General features: G+C 40.6%; 1 protein-coding gene across 17 annotated transcripts in view; it reads left to right on the top strand.

Moving 5' to 3' along the window:
- The window catches only part of MYBPC1 (myosin binding protein C1), a 323,873-nt gene extending 301,502 nt beyond the window's left edge, over window positions 1-22,371 (top strand). For 16 of the 17 annotated variants that reach the window (XM_078675170.1, XM_078675161.1, XM_078675152.1 and 13 more), the window contains 2 exons: window positions 7,506-7,692; window positions 21,716-22,371. In XM_078675170.1, the coding sequence (XP_078531296.1) occupies window positions 7,506-7,692; window positions 21,716-21,816 (288 nt within the window). In that variant the 3' untranslated portion in view covers window positions 21,817-22,371. Of the gene's footprint in view, window positions 1-7,505; window positions 7,693-12,556; window positions 12,597-21,715 lie in introns of all 17 variants that reach the window. The other variant, XM_078675204.1, reaches the window with a different exon arrangement.
- The last annotated feature ends 255 nt before the right edge of the window (window positions 22,372-22,626 follow it).

Genomic DNA, 22,626 nt, shown 5'->3' with positions numbered 1-22,626 from the left:
TCACCCCCAGTCACAGATCTGGGTTTAATCCATCGTTATTTTGCTCACCAAGCCACCCCAGTTCAGACATGGCCATATGCAAATCTGTCTTGACCCTCTGCCTCATTGGAACAGTCCAGACCGAACTGCCAAGCCATGTCTTCCCTGGACCGGAATCAAGCAGCCTAGGACCGGTTTCTGGCTATCAGCCGTCTTCAGCCAGGATAGATTGACTCCAGTAGCGTAGTGAGCACGGGACCCACGTCTGGGCATACCCTTCCCACATAGGGTCAACAGCAAAACACACAAGATGATGGACGGAATGTTGCACAATGACAAAACATGCACCCCCAGTCCCAGATATGGGTTTAATCCATCGTTATTTTGCTCACCAAGCCACCCCAGTTCAGACATGGCCATATGCAAATCAGTCTTGACCCTGTGCCTTATGGGAACAGTCCAGACCGAACTGCCAAGCCATGTCTTCCCTGGACTGGAATCAAACATCCTAGGACCGGTTTCTGGCTATCAGCCGTCTTCAGCCAGGATAGCTTGACCCCAGTGGCGTAGTGAGCACGGGACCCACGTCTGGGCATACCCTTCCGACATAGGGTGAACAGCAAAACACACAAGATGATGGACGGAATGTTGCACAATGGCAAAACATTCACCCCCAGTCACAGATCTGGGTTTAATCCATCGTTATTTTGCTCACCAAGCCACCCCAGTTCAGACATGGCCCTATGCAAATCAGTCTTGACCCTGTGCCTCATGGGAACAGTCCAGACCGAACTGCCAAGCCATGTCTTCCCTGGGTCAGAATCAAGCAACCTAGGACCAGTTTATGGCTATCAGCCGTCTTCAGCCAGGATAGCTTGTCTCCAGTGGCGTAGTGAGCACGGGACCCACGTCTGGGCATACCCTTCCCACATAGGGTCAACAGCAAAACACACAAGATGATGGATGGAATGTTGCACAATGGCAGAACATTCACCCCCAGTCACAGATCTGGGTTTAATCCATCGTTATTTTGCTCACCAAGCCACCCCATTTCAGACATGGCCATATGCAAATCAGTCTTGACCCTGAGCCTCATGGGGACAGTCCAGACCGAACTGCCAAGCCATGTCTTCCCTGGACCGGAATCAAACATCCTAGGACCGGTTTCTGGCTATCAGCCGTCTTCAGCCAGGATAGATTGACTCCAGTGGTGTAGTGAGCACGGGACCCACGTCTGGGCATACCCTTCTCACATAGGGTCAACAGCAAAACACACAAGATGATGGACGGAATGTTGCACAATGGCAAAACATTCACCCCAGTCACAAATCTGGGTTTAATCCATCGTTATTTTGCTCACCAAGCCACCCCATTTCAGACATGGCCATATGCAAATCAGTCTTGACCCTGTGCCTCATGGGAACAGTCCAGACCGAACTGCCAAGCCATGTCTTTCCTGGACCGGAATCAAGCATCCTAGGACAGGTTTCTGGCTATCAGCCGTCTTCAGCCGGGATAGCTTGACTCCAGTGGCGTAGTGAGCATGGGACCCACTTCTGGGCATACCCTTCCCACATAGGGTGAACAGCAAAACACACAAGATGATGGACGAAATGTTGCACAATGGCAAAACATTCACCCCCTGTCACACATCTGGGTTTAATCCATTGTTATTTTGCTCACCAAGCCACCCCAGTTCAGACATGGCCATATGCAAATCAGTATTGACCCTGTGCCTCATGGGAACAGTTCAGACCGAACTGCCAAGCCATGTCTTCCCTAGACCGGAATCAAGCATCATAGGACTAGTTTCTGGCTATCAGCCGTCTTCAGCTAGGATAGCTTGACTTGAGCACAGAATTTCTTCCATTTAGCTGTGTAACATTTCAATGAAGACAGAGCTCGAGACCACTCCTTGGAAAGGCTCACATCCTCAAATTCAGCCTGGTGAGGAGACAAGCCGAGCCACAAATGAAGAGTGGGAATTTGTGGATGAACAACTTAGCCTTGGTTCATGTATAGAAGATCCTCCTTTGGAGGGAAGAGAATCGGAGCACACTCTGATAGGAAATGCAGCTTGGTGTTCCAGAATTGTCTTGCCCAACCTGGAGCGATAAGAATGATCCGACAAGGCTCGAGGAATGAATGGAAACCGGGGTAATGTGTGAGCGAACATCCGCACCAAGGAACCTGGAAGGCATCTCCCCATGAATTTTGATGAGGATGTCTGCTTGCAAAAAGAGGACACTTTTTTGCTGAGGAACGAAGCGAACAGATCTAATGTTAGGTAACCCCAGAATTGAAAAACCTCCTTCAAATGCTGGTCGTTGAGCTCCCATTCGTGGCACTGTTTAGAGGCACTGCTGAGAGAGTCAGCCTTCTAGTTGTGAATCCCTGGCACGTGCTCCACTCGCCAGGAGATGTGGTTGGCATGGAGCCATTCCCATATCTGCTGAGCAAGAAGGGAAAGCACTTGAGATCTTGCTCCCCCTTCCTTTCGGAGGTAAAACATTCTCGTACTATTTTCCATCCTGACGAGCACTGGCGCGCCTTTGATCTGAGGCAGGAAGGCTTTCAGACCTAGAAACACTGCTTTGAGCTCCAGAATGTTTATATGGTACTCTGATTCCTGTTTGGACCACTTGCCATGAACCTGTAATTCTTGAAGGGGAGCCCCCCATCCGTCCATCGATACATCCAAGGTCATCACCAGCTGCGGCACAGAGTGAATGAAAGAGAGGCCTTGCGACAGGTTGTCCTTGACCATCCACCAGGTCATAGCTGCTGTCATTGATGCTGAAATGCGAAGCTTGTCGTTGAATGAGCCTTGAGACTGGACCCACTGCGCATCGAGCTGCTCCTGCAACGGTTGCATACAAAGTCGGCAACTGGGAATGAGCGGGATGCAAGGTGGCAGCCGTCGGAGCAGGTAAGTGCAATTTAATATATGTATAATTCTTTTTTATTTAGTTAGTATTCCCCTCCCCCGCCTCCCAACTTCCCAATATGAGCAACCGCTACTGCTTGTAGTACAGAAGCTGAAGGTCATAACTGTCTCAGCTTCTAAACCTAACCCAGGGATAGTAGTCCTCTTTTTCATTTGCCGGTACACTTGGTGGGGTTATCCAGGTCACAGGACATATCCTGGACCTTGCATTGTATTGGAAAAGCCTGGGAATGAGCGGGATGCAAGAGGACATCATCCCCAGCATGGACTTGTACTAACCTTTTAGTTGAAAGAAGCTTTGTCGTACCCAGAATCTGCATTATTATTTCTTGAGTGGGAAAGACCTTGCCCAGCTCTATGTCAAGACGTGCACCCAGAAAGACCAACAATTTGGCCGGGATAATGGACAATTTTTCCAGATTGATGTGAAGACCAAGATTGGAAGAGACCAGATAGGCTCTTGCTGAAATTTCTGCCACTTGAAATGACAGAGCCTAAATGAGCCAATCGTTGGGGCATGGGAACACCTGGTGACCTGAACGTCTTAAGAAGGCCGCTATCGGTGCCATTCACTTTGTGAACACTCTGGGAGTGGACTTCATAACCAAATGGAAGCACTTTGAATTGGTAGTGGCACCCTGCCACTTTGAACCTAGGAATTTTTGATGTTGAGTGTGGATGGGAATATGAAAATAGGCGTAGAGGAGATCGAGAGAAGCCAGATAATCCACTTTTTCCATGAGAAGAGGAATCTCCTAAAGAGAGAGCATCCTGAAAGATTGACTTTTGATGAACTTGTTCAGCATTCTGAGGTCCTTGACCTGCTTCCATTTTCCATTTTTCTTTTTGATGAGGAAGAAGTGAGAATAAAACCCCGATTTTGCTGGTTGAGGGGTATTTCCTCTATGGCCTGCTTGAGAAAAAGCAATTTTATCTTCTTTTGAGATCTGGAATGTGGCGGGGCAGAACTTTCCGCAGTGTAACATTTGGAGGCTGCTGAATCATGTGGCCATGCTGGAAGATATCCAGAACCCATTTTTCTAAAGAAATGGAGTTCCATTTCGGAAAGGATGCAGAGAAGACATGAATGTGGTGTGGGACTATGGAAGCAGGGGCTTGATGAACTTCATCCTCTCCTATTAGAGTCTTGGAACTTCCCAGCAGATTGCTGCCTCTTGTGTCCTGCCAGTCTTGAATAAGTCTGAGCGTTGTTGGACTGTAAAGACCGGTTGTATGACTGTTAGGTACTTTGCTGATATGGCTGATACCGCTGCTGAAATTGTGTATGGGATAGGAATTGCCCCTGGCCTCTAGCCCGAAAAGACCAAAAGCGGCGCTGCTGGAGATTCTTAAAGGCTTTGACTGTATCCTTGCCATTTTTTATAGATTGTAGCTCCTCGTCTGTGTGCTTACCAAAGAGGCACTCCCCAGCAAATAGCAATTCTAAAACTTTGGCTTGGACCTCTGGACGAAAGGTGGTTGCTTTTAGCCATCCCTGGCGATGCAGAACTGCCACTCCTGCTATTTGTTGAAATGCAGTGAATGAAACGTCCATGCCTATCTCAATGAGCTCCAGAAACCCTTTTTCTCCCTCCAAAAGAATATCTTTTGCCTCTTCTGGGAGATACTCAAACAGAGTAGAGATGTCCGACCACATCTGCCGGTCATATCTCCCTAAAATAGCCATGGCATTAGAGGCTGTAATGGAGGTAGCCGCCAGTGCTGAGTTTCTAAGAAAGGTAGTACAGCAGGCATCATGAGCTCAGAACTCAACACTTAACCAACATGTAACCCAATCCAGTTATTGTGTTTTGGAAAAAAAAAGTACAACTACTATTTTTTAATCACGGGCAGTGCTCAAAACTACACAGCTCAATCCAGCTTCATCACGATTCTCTGATGTGCGCTACACCACTTACCCCATTCTCCATGCTCTCTCCCACCTGGGCCACCATAGTTTGGCCTGCTCCCCAGAAACAGTATGGCAGAAGCCCGAATAAAACTTAGTTGCAGATTACATTTCCTCACAAGTCTAATGCAAAGTCAGCCACTGTTTACTCAGGTTCTTACCCAGTGCTGTAGTGGTTATGAAATTAGTCTTTAGTCCTTAGTTTTTCCTTCAGAACAAGCCCGGTCCCACCAAAGGTGAAGCCTGGGATGATTATATATAGCTTCTGTAGTGACCGCCGCTCACGTCTTCACTGAGCATGGCCGCCCTGGACGGTCTGGTGCCAGTTCGCAGGCCCTGGCACCACTGCGCCAGTGCTCTTGGCAGTTGTAGCCTGCTTCTGGGAGGAAGCTCATCACAGCAGTAGGTGATGCATGCATTGAGGCACTTGTAGGCCACCCTGAGCCAGCAATCACACAGACCCGCAAGCAGCTACAGCTCGCCCAGGGCGAGTACACAGGTCACAGATAATTCAGCCTCGATTTGGGTAAGCACACACTAAAAGTAGATGCAGCCCAGAGGTAAGTGCAATTTAATATATGTATAAATCTTTTTTATTTAGTTAGTATTCCCCTCCCCCGCCTCCCAACTTCCCAATATGAGCAACCGCTACTGCTTGTAGTACAGAAGCTGAAGGTCATAACTGTCTCAGCTTCTAAACCTAACCCAGGGATAGTAGTCCTCTTTTTCATTTGCCGGTACACTTGGTGGGGTTATCCAGGTCACAGGACATATCCTGGACCTTGCATTGTATTGGAATGTCTGGGAATGAATGGGATGCAAGAGGACATCATCCCCAGCATGGACTTGTACTAACCTTTTAGTTGAAAGAAGCTTTGTCGTACCCAGAATCTGCATTATTATTTCTTGAGTGGGAAAGACCTTGCCCAGCTCTGTGTCAAGACGTGCACCCAGAAAGACCAACAATTTGGCCGGGATAATGGACAATTTTTCCAGATTGATGTGAAGACCAAGATTGGAAGAGACCAGATAGGCTCTTGCTGAAATTTCTGCCACTTGAAATGACTGAGCCTATATGAGCCAATCGTTGGGGCATGGGAAGACCTGGTGACCTGAACGTCTTAAGAAGGCCCCTATCGGTGCCATTCACTTTGTGAACACTCTGGGAGCGGACTTCATAACCAAATGGAAGCACTTTGAGTTGGTAGTGGCACCCTGCCACTTTGAACCTAAGGAATGTTTGATGTTGAGTGTGGATGGGAATATGAAAATAGGCGTAGAGGAGATCGAGAGAAGCCAGATAATCCACTTTTTCCATCAGAAGAGGAATCTCCTAAAGAGAGAGCATCCTGATAGATTGACTTTTGATGAACTTGTTCAGCATTCTGAGGTCCTTCACCTGCTTCCATTTTTCTTTTTGATGAGAAAGAAGTGAGAATAAAACCCCGATTTTGCTGGTTGAGGGGTACTTCCTCTATGGCCTGCTTGAGAAAAAGCAATTTTATCTTCTTTTGAGGTCTGGAAGGTGGCGGAGCAGAACTTTCCGCAGTGTAACATTTGGAGGCTGCTGAATCATGTGGCCATGCGCGAAGATATCCAGAACCCATTTTTCTAAAGAAATGGAGTTCCATTTCGGAAAGGATGCAGAGAAGACATGATTGTGGTGTGGGACTATGGAAGCAGGGGCTTGATGAACTTCATCCTCTCCTATTAGAGTCTTGGAACTTCCCAGCAGATTGCTGCCTCTTGTGTCCTGCCAGTCTTGAATAAGTCTGAGCGTTGTTGGACTGTAAAGACCCCTGGGAAGGGGGGGGGGGGGGGGGGGGGGGCGCCGAGCACTTTGCCAGGGGCTGTTGTGGTTCCCAGTCCGGCCCTGCTAGGAGGATTTGATATGGAGTTAGCGAGCTATGCAGTACAATTCTGGAGAATGAAACGCAGCTATAAGAGTTTTTTTGCACACCACACCAAACTCCGTGCAGCACAGAGCACCTAATCATAAAAATGGTTTAATCTGATGAAAAACTGTCACCGTATTTGCATGACAGAATGCTCTTCCATTTTCTTACCTGCTATATAAACATTTGATCATAACGCACACAATTACAATCTGCTTTAAATGTTATGTTTTGCACTTAAAATTGAGAGTCACATACACACCTATAATCAAATTAATTTTCATCAGTATACTATGAGATTTCACAAAATGTGTTGACATGGCAGTGCAAGACAGGCCAGGATCGATCACATATTTATTTTCAGATTATTAATTCATTTGTAGATAGCGTTATGCGATTTCTGGTAGAAAATGATTTCAGTTTTGTGATCTGCTGAACGATGAACTCCCTTATCCTTATTGCTAAGTCTTGTCACCCATTTGTATGCATTTTAGGCCTTTCTTTGTGAATTAGTCATTTAACGTAGGGTGTAAGCTTCATATTGCCTACAATACCACCATTTTAATTTCAAATATAAAATGGAAGAAAATGAATTACTGGCAAAAACAGGATTTCCTTGTTATCTAATGAACGGTGTCACAAATGTCTTCAAATCTTTCAATTGTGCTAGAGCATGTAAACACAACTGGCCCTCAAGAAAACAGCACTCCACATTACCAAAATGCAATAGCGGTAATAAAACAGGGATGACCACTCCATGCTTTTATTTCCACAGCCACAAATTATTTGGATGAAGAACAGAATAATAATACAGAACGACCCGAGGTACAGAATGTTTAGTAACCAGTCTGTGTGTACACTGGAGATCCGCAAACCGAACCCCTACGATGGAGGAACTTACACATGCAGAGCTGTGAATGAGCTGGGGGAGGCAGAGGTGGACTGCAAATTGGACGTAAAAGGTATGCCTTTGATCTGCTTTTTAAAGTTATTCATACAAGTGGTGATTCATTTATAGTGAAGGCTGAAAAACGCAATAAGCAAGTAAACGTTTTCAGATTTGTTTTCCAATATAGCCTGGGTTTCGAATGTGGTATCAAAGCTCTTTTAGGGTCTAGTTTCTTTTGGGGTCAGTGGGTGAACGATCTAACATACTGTCATAAAGGTAATTGCCTTTTGATAAGTGTCTGAAAGCCTTTTGTGATAACTCGGAACGACCAGATCACCACTGCACAAGAGTTCAATGGTTCATGTTGAATGAAGTCTCAGGCACCAACATCTCGAGGTCATCAATGGTCCATGTAAATCAACCACACACTTTGATTTTAACAACACATTTTATTTTAAAAGCTTCATCTTGTAATTGACTGCGTGGAAGCAAACAGCTGAAGAATCTGAACATGAAGCCAAAATCCTGAGAAATTACTCGGAAAAGGAAAGCAACAGTTTTCTCAGCAAAGTTACACAGAACATAATCCCCAAAGGATCTGGTCTGAAAGTAATACATTTTCCAATTGAAAAATTGTTACATTCTCTACTTGTATTAAAAGTCCCCTTTCAGCAGTAACCAAGTAAGGCTCTGGGAAATGTTTGCACAGTTACAGTAAAGCACATACACACAAGGCTGCTGTTTGATGTCATAAAAGAGAAATTTATTTATTTTATTTATTTATACCATTTAAAAGCGCACTGTTACCGAGCGGTGTCTTGGCGCTGAGGCAACAAACCATCACTACATACAATGGCCTCTCAGACCACTAGTTTTCTATTTCAATTGGGGCTTGATTTTGTCTCACAACTGCAAAGTGTGGACAAGACTAAGGGCAGTGGTGTAACGAAAATTAAGGGGGCCGCCTGCAAGGTACGTGGAGGGGCCCCCCTCTGGACTCTATCAGGAGCTCTCCGGCTGAAGTTCTGTGCTGAGGGACCCCCCTGGAGCTTGGGGGCCACCCGCACCGTGGCGGCTGCAGGGGCCTGTGTTATGCCCCTGACTAAGGGCCTAATTACGAGTTTGGCAGTCCATTGGACTGCCAAACTTGTGGTGGCTTGTCAGGAACAGCCGCACTGGTACCACCGCCGCAACTGCAAGGGATCTGTGATCTCTTGGCGGTGGCACGGCGGTCTGGGGCAGCAACATGCTGGTAGCACCAAACATATTACGAGTTTCCAGACCACCACATTTTCAAGGCGGGGAGGCTGTCATGTAAAGTGTGGTGATCAGGAAACTAAGGGAGCTCTACAGGCCCCCCGGTTGCCATTGTGCATGATGGTGCATGCAGGGGGCCACATATTGTGCCCTGTTGTCTGTCTGCACCCCTGTTGCTGCACAGGATGGACTGCAGCAGTCCATGCCATGCAGGAACTTGCTTTAACAGTCCCACGCCAATGCCGCGCTAAGGCTAACATATGCACCCTGGCGCAGCATCAGCATGGTGGTCCGCTCCCACACCACTAAACTCGTAATCAGGCCCTAAATCACAGAGCACACAGAAAATCTTCAAGAGATCAGGAGAATAAAGGGCACAGTGGCAATAGGGTCAGAAACAAACTACTGGAAAGAACGATTAATGAAACACACAATGGGAGCATGAGGGATAAACAACAATATACAAGGAATGATAGCGAGATATAAAAAGAGATTAGAGAAGGTAAGGATATAAAAATGCATTCTGGAGGACAGTGGGACAATAACAAAATATAGTTAGCCGGAGAGGAAGCAATAAAATCTTCTGGAGAGACTGGCTCCAGAAGTAAACTAAGGGTTAAGTGGGTAGATCCAAAAGCACACAAGGCCACTGTGCTAAAAACTAAGATAATCATGGAAGAAAGTGCATGGGAATGGTTGATGCCGAAGTGGTGGGTGATGCTGAGTTCCCAGAGAGGGGGTTAACGTATGAAATCATGCTTATGGGATGGTGTGAACATCTAACAAGGCAGTGTGGGAGAATACAGGATGAAGCATGAGTAATCATTTCTCGTTCTCCTGCTGCATGTTTTGGCAAGTGCTCAGGTAGAGCAAATATCAGTCTCCCACACGGCAGCTAGGAGGTCAAAACAATAATTTCCTAGGATGGAGAGAGCAAACACTCCTTTCCCACATTTGAAATAAACACATCAACCACTGACATCCTTTCGGTAGGCACAGAGGTAATTTTTCTTTTAGATTACCATAGGCATTGACAGAAACCTCAGTAACACACTATTAAGTATTCTTTAGGCCGCACAAAATGCAGCCCTAACATTAATTTGGGAAGTAAAAACAAATTTGGTATGTTTCAAAGTTGCCTTCTCAAAATGTTCTTAGGGCTAACAATATACTTTCAACAGCATTGCGTGCTTTGTGGTTCTGTTTTTGCACAAATAAATTTTTGTGAACGCCTTCTGCTGCTACTGTAGTGCAGTGACAAAGATGGTCCCAAGAAACTGAGGGACAAAGACAGGATCCATTAAAAAAAAGAAAGGAAAATAAACTATAGAGGTGCCCCATTTGTGAGGACTGAACTAATGGACAGGAGGAAAGCAGACCGTAACCTCAACCACAAATGATATGTTAAACTGTGTCTCATATTTGACGCTGAAGGGGTCTTATAATTTAACCAGTAAAAGGATTTCTTCTCTATTGAGTAAGTTGTAAAGCTGAGGCATTGCTTTTTTAAGGTGTCCCTAATACGGGTGCAACTAAAAACATCCAACTCTCCTACAAATAAATTACTGAATAATAAATCAATTAGGACAAAATGACTATATATGAATGCTTCTGAAGAGGAGCCTAGGTAAAAAAAAAATGTGGCTTAGGCATCACAGTCTTCAATATGCCTATTGACAAAAATGTCTTTTAAACGTGGATCCTAACCCGACTGAGGCTTAAATCAGACTTCTCCAATTCCTCAAAAGAGTGAATGTTGGCCAAAAGAAATCTTCTACCGCTCCTGTGCTGTTGCAACATCTATTTTGTAAAGACATTCTACAATTAAAGACCCCACACAAAGTTGTTTTCCAAGTGGTTATTTTAATCAGCATTGATGATGAACAACCTAGATATAGAGTGTGTTTTAGCATGACCAAGCATGATCGGGATAACCCTTCAATTGACAGAATGGCATTACTTTCTGACTCTTGGATTTGGATCCGGTAAGCTTTGGCACTCCATGGCGATAAAGGTAAAAAAAAAAACATGCCAATAATAATTATGAGCACCAGACCCCCTTTTCTTAAATATGCAGAAACATTGACCTGAAATTGTTATATTGACATTCAAGGGATGATCATCCTTCAAACCATTTGCAACCCGCAACATTGAGAGGAATGTCTCGTAGCAACAGTCCCAAGGAGATGCCACACTGATTCACTTGACACAGGGTACAAGGGGTAGGAGCCACATATCTGAATGAGAGAAATACGCAAGCGTACACAACAAAATTTGATACCAAATTAATTCAGGTGAGAGTCTGCAACAAAGGTTTTTCTAGAAGTTTAATGTACTTGGATTAAGCTTGAACTTATCTTCAAAATTGTACTTTGTTAAAAGAATGTAATTAGGTCTTGCTTAAAAGCTGCACTCTGTCAAACTCTGCACATCATCAAGCATAATTGTATGAGGGGGCTGTGCAGACCCAATTGTTACCCATAATTGTTATCGTACTTATTGACCTTCAGTCACCCTAAACAGCTATGGTTCTCTGTGACCTGCAGTCACCCTAAACAGCTCTGGTTCTCTGTAGTCACACTACCCATCCTTTATCAAGGGCTGGCAGAAATGTGAACCCCCCCTTCCCCGCTCAGAGAATGCCAGTCCACATGTAACCTGCGCTACAACAACAACAAACCGACCCCAAAATTGTGTGTAAAAACATGTTAACTAAACAAAAGAATCCAAAGTTTACATTTTGCATGAAGGATCCGGTTTAATATTGACGAACCGTACAGAATGCTGTGTTTGCCCTTTGGTTACTTCAGAATGTACAGAAGACGGGAAAATACAGCTTGATGATAAAGGGAGAGGTTAGAGTCCAACTGGATATTTTAAGTGACTGCACCTGATATTCTTTGATTGTGACCCTTTCATTTTGTTGACATCATGGAAAGGTAAGTGTGATCAGGCAACCTTGGTACGTTCACTGAAACTGGGAATCAGATCTTTCTCTGTAACAGTGTCCTTGCTCTGGAAAACTTACAATGTGTCAATCTTTTTGACAGCAGTTTTGATCCTTTAGGGAAAAAACTGTTGTATAAGACTCTGCTGCTGCGATTCACCACTTCAATCAACGTTATAGCATAACCTAACATAGAGTAAAGTTAGCCTCTGGAAAAGTTCTCATACGAGACAAATAGAGAACTCCCTGAGAGAAAAGTTGATTTTTTGTTGCTTGCCAACAAAAAATAATCTCTAGTCTTTTCTTTTTTACAATCATAAAGTCATCTGTACTTTGCTTTTATGCCGACTAAACAATGGACCTTACTGCTTGCTTACACATGATGAATATAGCTTTGTTTGTCTCTGTATCCATGTCTTTGTTTATTTTAAAACTACATTTCATAATAAAAGTTCCTTTGCACAAACGGATTGGTTCCAGATCGCTGCAGCAATGTTTCAACAGCCAATCAAATTGATTTGTGCATATTAATACAGCTTATACTTATTAATGACAATGTTGAAGTGCCACTCTCTCCCGCGTTTTACCTCCCATCTGCTTTCATTTCCTTTACATTTGACATAACTAAGAATTAAAAAAAATCATTTTACCTTCGTTGTGATCATCCAATGAGTGCACTACTTATGTATTAGCAATTAAATGCTCACCACTTCTTTTTCTCTCTCTCCCTTAGTTGCACAATAAGGATTTATGAGTGTATATTGTCATCCAAGGTAAGCTTTCATATGGTTCTGGCATATGAAGCTTATGTCTGTATATATAAGCCATACATACCTTGTGTGCATAGTATGGCAGAATTTTCATTATGTAATCTAATGAAAATTTATTTTTTATTTTAATGACTAACTCAAACTAACTCGTTTCAGTTCATATTTAATTGTCCGTAAACTAACTTTTAATACTTAATATTAAAGAGTTCTACTATTTGTCCTATGCTGCACTCTTGCAAGTGTTGTAGATTTTAGTTCTCAACACTGCAAATGTTGCAGACGAGTGCAATTGAGCATAGGTACTCGCTGACCAGCCCCAAGAAGCCCTCGAACTAAGATTTCAGTACCACCACCTAAAATATGCAAATGACCTTCCATTGCGATCCACTGCGTGCAATGAATATTAATTGTGTCCAGATGAGCTCAGCCCTCGAGTATTGTCAGCAAGTACCAATGCAGCAGAATATGCAGCGGAATCATGTGGTTAAAACCTTTGGTAGTACGCGACACAGATCTCTACGCACATAGCCAAGAGGTCTTCACACCCACTGCTTGATATCAGTGAACTGCCAAATATTGTCCCAAAGCCAAGAAAAGCATGTTGTTCAAAAGAGCTCTAGCAAAGCATGTCTTCTCATATGAACTGTGCACAACCATGTATGTAGCAATCTATGTAATAACCCTGCGGAATACATTGTTATGAAGAAGCAATTAGAAAATAATTATCTTCCTTAAAAGTTTTCAAGTAGAAACATATGGCGCATTGACTTCACTAGAAGGGAACAATGTTCTTGCCGTTTTTTTAGTGCATACATTTCTAGTACATGCAGAGCCCTGCCCTTTTTTTGTGACTATCGCATGGCACTTAGAAGTGTAAGAGAACGTTTGTAGCTCAGTCAGTTGTGATATTTATTTAAAAAATTGTTTTGTACTATAGAGGTAAAGCTTAGCAAATTGCTACACCTATAACTTATTATTCCACCTACTTTTGTACAACAAACTGTTTCTAAAGATGGATAATACATGTTACACAACTCAACATTGCTTCTGCGACCGAATTCGAAAAAAATGAAAGTTTGAATGACCTCTTTGAGCAATGCAGAAGGATTCCACAGGATGTTCATTAGCCCATTGACCTATCTGATCAGCTGGAAACATACGTACCTGCATATAGACCACAATAATTCTACCTAGTGCGTACTACATGCATGTCACCCGCAACATGAATAGAGGGTAAGAGAACAGCATTATGGAAACAAAAGTATTTTTTTCATTGATTTCAGAAGCTTGGTTCGAAGTTTATATCAGGGCTTCGGTGCCCTTTAAATCCAGACTCCCATTAAGTACAACCTGGGCTTCAAAGCACTGTAGATTACGGCCAACAAAACATTAATTACCCAGCCAATCCATGGAATACTCTGTTGCCTCCATGCTGGAGCCAGAATGTTTTGACAAGCCCCCTACCTGGCTCTCCAACACACTTAAGCAAGCCACCCACTAGAATTCCCTTTTTGTTCATGATTATAGACCTATGTCAGAACCTAGAATTAAAAGAAATTCACTCCTGGAGGTAAACCCTTCTCCTACGAAGAGGAAGTGACTGTGACAGAAACTACTTAGAGACCACCCTCATCAACTTCAAGTCTGTTCTATCTCTAATACCTTCTGCTTTTGTGCTTTTATGATACCATCTTGTTATCTGGTTTCTCCCTCACTGCTTATATAACCCCATGGCCTACACTGCTATGAAACTTACTCTAAAACTTAGAGGTGCTGTGGTCAAATCAATGCTTCACATGCCTAAGCACTTTCTGATGAAGGCAAGCTAGTTAAGTGAAAACTGCCCCAAAGAAACTTCAAAGCCCTTAAGCACCCACTATTCGTCGTAAAAGAGTACCTCTCAAATATTTGATGTTAACACTATCTTCAGCAAGGAAGAAGTAGGTCTCGAAACAACAGTGGATTACAGGTTGTGTGGTTTTCTGACCAGTAGTCACGACCCAGAGTTACTAACACCAAGGGGAATTTTAAAAAGGGCTGCATGAATTTTCATCACTGGCTATTAGGAGAAGACAGTTATTTTGTTAATTTCTGGGTCAGGGAACATATATTTGTCATAATTTGGTGAAATTAAATAATTTTGGTAATTCCTATAGTGAACAGAAATACTCCAGATTACAAGATTTTGTGGAGTCTACAGGAATTGGTGTTTCTGCACTGATACCCAGATTTTTTTTGTTGCTGGTGTTTCACCTGGAAATGTCGGTTCCTTACAGCTCAAGTCTCCGGGTGAAATACTTCTGCTCCATTTAAATACTGTAGAATCTGTAATCCCAATTTGACCAAATTGATATACACTAGTATTGGTAAATAGGAAAAACCTAAGCGTTTCAATTTCCTTTTTAGTTGCGTATTAAGGAAGCAAGGCAGACATTCTACAAAGTAAACCAAATGAGGCTGCAGCAATTCTTAAATCAAGATAAAAAATGTGTGCTGCCAGGGTTGACTTTAGAGCAGTGTGACTGGTGCAGCAGCACTTGGCGCTGACCTGGGGAGGAGGCGCTTGGTTTAGCAATAACGTTCGATTTAGAAACACCTTTAGAAGAGCTCCTTGTGTATCCAGTTTTAAAGCAGCATTAAAAATGTCAAGATAACTCTTGTAATTAATGTTCCTGCTATAGAGAGAGATCAGAGTTTTGTTAAGTAGCAGTTTTGACTCGCCATAAAGTGGCACAGAGGGTTAGTATGCCTGTTGCAAAATGTGTACTGTGCAGATCACAGACCTGTGTTTTGTGTGGATAACTGGGTGGATTATTGCCTTTGTAACAGAGATCCTTTTGTTACGCAGTTCATAAGATGCAACCATAATATAGAACAGTGACTGTTATGAACTGTCATCAAAGAACTGCATGCAAACTGCATTTAATAGGTAGGATGCTATGTCTTCCCCCCTGTCTTTCATTATCTAGTCCTAATGGAGCTGATATACATTCATATTAGGAAAGCCAGCCTTTACTAGTGATTTAAAACAAATTAAATGTATGTGAGAGAGTGGCTATGGAGAGATGAGAGGCTCTTTTGCCTTGTGGTCGTGAGGGACTCCGAGAAGGTGGTCATAAGGGGGTTGCCAAAAATGATTGTCACACAAGGTGCCACCAGCTCTTAAGCCAGCCTTGTGTGCAGCATCTCACAGTATTGACATTCCACAACATATATCCTTATGATTATGCTAGCACCATTACACTCAGAGAACACTATAAGTAACAGAAAAAAAACTGATTTTGCTATGAAGGGGATAGACTGAAGTCTTACAAACCATAGCAGAGAATGCCCTTACATATTGGCTAAATCCAACCGAAAGTGACCTACCCTAGACCATTTAGGCCAGAGATACACCAGATTATCAGAATAGGAGATAAACTAAAAAGGAAGTAGATTAAAAAAAGAGCTGCATGAATTTTCATCACTGACTAATAGTTTTTAAAGAAAACACGAAGGTAGTGAAATTCAGAAGTATTGTTTATAAAAATATAAATTTTTAAGGTAATATTGCTGTCAAAAATATGTGTTGTCAATATAGCTTATAATAATATAGTTGTAAAAAATATTTTTTTACTTCTCTTTATGTAATGTATTCATGTTTTAATTGTATGTGTTATAAATTGTTTAATTGTTGCTGTTTTTAAATATAGGTTGTAATTTTTAGTTATTTATAATTTTGATTTAATTGTTAGTTGTAATTTATAGTGGTGTAGCAGGTTGTGAGGTTTGTAGTGGTAAAGGGTGGGAAGTTAATTCGATTTAATCAATAATTAATGTTTGATTAATATTAACATTGTTCAATTGACAATTAACTATGAAATTGTGTAATTAATACACTTTTCAGGTTTGTTTTGGTGCGGGTTGTTGAGTTTGTAGGGGTAAAGGGTGGGGAGTTAAGTATAATTAATAATTAATTATTGATTTTCTATTAAGTGTTTAATTGATAATTATGTAAATTATGTAATTATTATATTTTTCAAGATATATATTTTAGGTGTGGGTTGTTGAGTTTGTAGGGTAAAAGGTGGGAAGTTAATGAGGTGCAACTAATTCATAATTATTAATGTATTGCTAATTATTTATTTGCTAATTTATTACGTACATTGTTTAATTATTGTATTTTTAAAGTTATATTTTATGTGTGGGTTGTGTTTGTAGGGGTATAAGGTGGGAGGTTAATTTAGTAATAATTTAATGATAATTAATTCTTAGTTTACTTTTAATTATTTAATTGATAGTTCATTATGTAAATTGTGTAAGTATAATTAGTTGATAATTAATTAAAGAGATATTATTAAGTGTTTAATTGATAATTATGTAAATTATGTAATTAGCATCTTTTTCAAGGGGCATTCAAGGTGTTGTTTGTTTATTGTGTAGGGTAATAGGGTGGGAAGTTAAGTAATAATTAATAATTAATCATTTTTATCAAATATTTAATTTATTAATAAATGCGTGAATTAATTCTTAATTACAAATTTTATGTTATATATTCGTCATTTAAGTAATAATACATAAAATATTCATTATTTATTTATCAATAATTGTTTATTACTTAATATGTCAATTGTGGTGTAATTTCAATTATATTTTAATTGCTGCCTGTTATGTTTGTAGGAATATAGTGTGCCATTGTAATTAAATTAGTAATATGTGTTTTAATTGCTAATAATTATTAAATGTTTTACTAATTATGTAATTTGTTTCATTTATTTTTTAATTTATACAGATAATTTTTATATTAAGAAGTTTATGTTTTTGGTTCATTAATAAAGTTGTTAAAATATGTTATTTGTGTGAAGTGAACTACTTTCTCCCCATTGCTGCACAGAGTGGAGTGGGAATAGTATATTGTACCCCTTCGGTGTCCAACACTTTCCCTACTGTTGCACAGACTGGAGTGGGAATGGTTCATTTTACCCCTCCTGAGTCCAATGCATTCCCTACTGTTGCACAGACTGGAGTGGGACTAGTGGAATTTACACCTGCTGAATCCAATGCTTTCCCTACTGCTGCAAAGAACTGGATTGGGAATAGTAAATTGTACCCCTCCGGTGTCCGTTTTCCCTACCGTTGCACAGGCTGCAGTGGGATTAGAAAGTTTTACCCCTCTGGTGCCCAACGCTTTCCCTATTGTTGCACATATTGGAGTGGGAACAGTACATTTTACTCCTCCAGTGTGTACAATGCTTTCCTTACTGTTGCATAGACTGGAGTGGAAATAAAAAGTTTTACTCCTACAGTGTCGGAGTGTGAATAGTAAATCCCCCCCCCCATTGTCCAACACTTTCCCTACTGTTGCACAGACAAAGTGGAAATAGTACATTTTACCCCTCCATTGACCAACGCTTTCCCTACTGTTGCCCAGACTGGAGTAGGAATAGTAAATGTTACCCCTCTGGTGTCCAGCGCTTTCCCTACTGGTGCACAGACTGGAGTGGAAATTGTAAATGTTACCCCTTCGGAGTCCAGCGCTTTCCCTACTGTTGTACTGACTGGAATGGGAATAGTACATTTTATCCCTCCAGAGTCCAACGCTTTTACCAATTTTGTATACATTGCAGTAGAAATAGTATATATATTTTTCACAGATGTTACTACTATTTTCATGTTGTTTAAATATATGTAATATTATTTGTTTATTTACTTTTATTATATTTTATAATATTTGTAACTACATATATATAATTTGTTTTTTAATTTAATACTTTTCATTAAATATATTTTTTCTTTTAATTTGTTAATTATTTTATGTATATATATATATACACACACAGACATTTTATATTAGTACATTTAAAAAAAACATTTAATATAATGTAAAATTGTTTTTTCAATAATAGTGTTATGTTTTATGTATATAGAAACAAATATGTATGTGTATATGCGTATGTAAGTATGTATATAGAAATGTTATCTAATAAAATATTTAATATTTACTATTTTAACCTATATTTTTCTATTAATAATTGATATTTTATCTTGAATTAATGATATTAGTATGAAATTATATTTGTTTCCTCAATAGTTTTGCACATACATATATATAAAGGAAAACTATACTTTTGTGATCTGTATTTTTAGCAATACATTTATGTATCATGATATTTGTGTTCTCGATATTATGTCACTGATCCCATGTCCTGATTTGCAGTACTATTAGAAAATAGAAAACCTTCAGTATCTTTGTGAGATCATGATGTGTTCCTTCATCATTATGACTTAATAGTGTGCATGCTGCAGTAAGATAATTAACGTAAAATGGCAATATTCTGCAATACAAATTAATAAGAATACATAAAGTAATAGTAATTTATTTTAAAAAAAGGAGGTCCTTGCTAAAAATCAATGCCTCCTATTGAGTATATTTTTCCAGTTATCAATTTGCCTCTTCTAATGTCTTAAAGAGGCAGGGCACTAGACATAAAGTAAAAACATTGATTCTCAAAGAGAAGATCTGTCTATAGCATTAACCAATATTTTCTCCCAGGGATGAAGTGCCCAGTAGTAACGTGGATGAGAATTACCAGAAATATTAAATTAAAAATTGATAATTCATTAAGTGAATTCTTAGGAGCAGTCCAGACCTCAAAACAGATAATGACAGATGCCTGTTTGAATTTCTTTGGTCATCGACTTTTGGTGCGGCCAGACTTTTGTCAGGATTGATGCTTGGACAGCTTAATGCCAAGTAGAGCAATGTAACCAGGGTTCCTCCAGTTCTGTACCACAGCAGTGCCATATCTTCCTATGGTGCAGTACAATCATTACTATCTATTTTAGGTACATTATATAATATATTATAAAGCACCAAGCCAGTAAGTGCTTCCAAAATATTGTTTAGCATAAACAGAACTATTGAGTTGCTTTGTTTGATTACTCAGTATCACTCAGTGTGTCTCCTCAACTTAACTTTTTTCTTTCACTTATATGAATAGATGAAATAATACAATATGCTATTTTTTAGGAAGTGACAGATGATAAAATTATTTTTACAATCCCTAATGTCCGTATTCTCACTTCCCTAAATATTGTAACTCCAGGAGACGCTATCCATTTGCTCACAAACAGCTGGCAGATTCATCATTGCCATTGACCTGTTTGTTTCGTTTTTATTTTCATAGCCTCTTTTAACAGCCTATTGTTTGCTCTGCCTAAATGCATTGTTTACATCCTTTCACGTTCTAAAACTGTGTTAACAGAGGTCTGCTTTTACAAAAGTCTAAGCTTACAAAGTGATTCAGCCAAAGTCATTCTAGTACAATCTCAGTAATAATTATGGCTTTTATTATAACATTTACCCCATTGAAGTAGAATTTAGTTTGCTAAAATCAGCAGACTAGGGTCAGTTAATTATGTGGCAAGTCGATAGCCCCTCACCTCTGCCATGGATGCAGATTTCATATTTCTAATTGGCCTGTCCATAATCTGGGATAAAGGGTGTAGGTTAGTCAGTGAGATTTGGGAGAGGGGGGTGTTAGATTCTCTAATTTCCCAACAAAAAAGCAGTGGGCCGCAGGGTGAATGAGTGAGATGACTAAGCTTATAGTGAAATGTTCCCACGAGGAGCAGGGTCAGTACTGATTTGCATTAGGCAGTCTTCTGAGGCTGATTTAGACTTTGGGGGATTATGTGCAGTTGCAGCAGCAGCAGAGTACCTGTCCACCAAATTTAAGGACCACGTGCCTTATTTTGAGTTGGGTGGAGCACCAGTTTTATGATGATAGAGTCAAATTTACTTCGTCAGTGTAATATTTCCTATGCCAGCCCGACAGAGTAAACTCAGTGTAAAATTTCCCCTGCTGGCCCGACAGAGTAAGTGACATCAGAAGTGAGTCTTTCTATCATTCTCTTTATTTAGAGTGGACATTACATGGCTTTTTTTTTTACTGTCCATCACCGCTAGGCTATGGTAGTAAAGAAAGAAAATGTACCTCGCATCTTTAGTTTTTTTAATTTTTTAGGAGTTTGTTTTTGAAAAATAAAAGACTTTGGAAAGTTTGACAGCCGGCTGTCATGTTTGACAGAGCCGTCTTTAAAACTTTTCCTACAGTGACAGGAACCACCATGATGCCACTTTCCGCCAATGTATAGAGATCTCTGAGGGCCGAAAGACATCTCTAGATTTGGCTGGCAGAGTCAAGGGCGGGATAACAAATATTAAGTCCTCCGCCATCCTGCCTGACTTTACTCTGTCTTCTAAATCAGACTTTTAGGTCTAGTGGCACAGTGGGCGAAAAACAATGGTACAGATGATACCCTGTGGGATTGCCACTGGTTAGCATTCGTCCCATCACCTTTTGGGTGTAGTATTGAGAGTAGTATGCCTGGAAACCTGAGACTGCACAGGTTTCCATGCCTACTACTGCCAATGTTTGTGAATTCGAAAAAGTAGTACATTTGCATCCATTCAAAGAATACTGCTATGGTTGCAGAATTGCTAAGTTTTTTCTTAAACTTGTCACTATGTATATTTAATTCCTGGTCCAAAAAAATAACAAGATACAACCTCTTAGTGACAATCAGAAAAACCAACACAGAAATAGCAGACCCAACCTAGGGTTCGCACACCCAAATACCAAGACATGAATAGATGTATGTGGGGGTGTCACACCCCAAAAAGAGAGAAGTTGCCCCTCTGTATGTGACAGTTTTGCCAAAATTACCTAGCCAGCAGAAGCTCACAGCCTGTAACTGAACCTTTTTATAACATTCAAAATATTTTGCATTTGTGGTTATTATGTGTTTCTTTCACTTTTAATTTACACAAAATGATAACGATGCAAGGGCGTATAAAACGGATTACAATAACGAATACAGATGTTTAAAAATCAAATACAGCTCCTGGAATACAAAGTCGACAAGTCGAGAAAAGTGTGGCAAATTCCAAAGACGTCACTATTGACCGAGCCAGAAATTTAGAACGTAAATTATGAAGGGATTGTTTTCTATTTTGTGCATACGGGTAACTGCGATATTACCTATGGGCGCTAGAATATTAGAAGATTGAGGCTGTAAACTATCTCTAGAGAAACCAAACATAATAGTTTAGTAACTTTCGTTGTCATTCTTTCCTGTAGGAGGGCTAACTTTCTTTGGATTGCTGATGCAAGGCGTGCCGCCTCCAGTAATTGATTCTTACATGCGAGATCTAAAAGCAAGCGCCCCCGAGAGGATGTGAGCTGTCACTGCTGCTTTGGAAACCAGTAGCCGAGTACTGCAAAGTTTACACCCTTGAAATCGCTGCACAAAAACTGTGTGGTCCTTGTATTCCCCTCTCTGTCGCTGAAAACACAATTTTGGCATGAATTGTTTGAGTTGAAATGAAACAATAAATGGCAGCATACCAACAAGGCATAATGTTCAACAATGCTTTCTGTTTGAGATAATGTTTTTTCAAAATAAAGAATAATTGTGGAGGAAGCATGACAGTTTGTATGAACTGTTCTAGATACACTTTTAAGGGAGTTAATTCACGCTACTAAAGAAGTGGCATTGTGGCAACCGAGCAGTGCCTTAAACAAGTACCTGTTTTTATAATGATTTGTATTTAAGAGTTGTTGAACAGGTTAATATGGTACAATGTGCTACTGACTATTTGATACTCAAAATATTGTATTTAACCATTGGGAAAGCAGTTCGATTAAGCGTTCACCATGTCAGGGTTCATGAAGTTGGAAGTAAAACACGTTTTAAGTGATGTACAATAAAACAATGTGTTCAAAAGCTGCCAAAATTATGTAGTGATTTGCCTGCATTTGCTGATCCATACTTCAACACATGTATCAGCACTCCCATGGTCTGTTGTAATGTGTGTATCCTAGACCCCAACACAGATTCACAGATGACTGGAAAAGAGGATCTGAAACTCGCCCAACATCCAAAGATGGCCCTTCCAATAATTGTGTTTGTATCTAGAATGACCAGTTCCTATCACTTTTGCAATGCATGCCCAAGTATTCAACTTCACTTACAATTTGCAGTTTCTACT

Source organism: Lissotriton helveticus, chromosome 1_1, assembly GCF_964261635.1.
Source record: "Lissotriton helveticus chromosome 1_1, aLisHel1.1, whole genome shotgun sequence".
NCBI lineage: Eukaryota > Metazoa > Chordata > Amphibia > Caudata > Salamandridae > Lissotriton > Lissotriton helveticus.
This window is presented reverse-complemented; position numbering and strand designations above follow the sequence as displayed.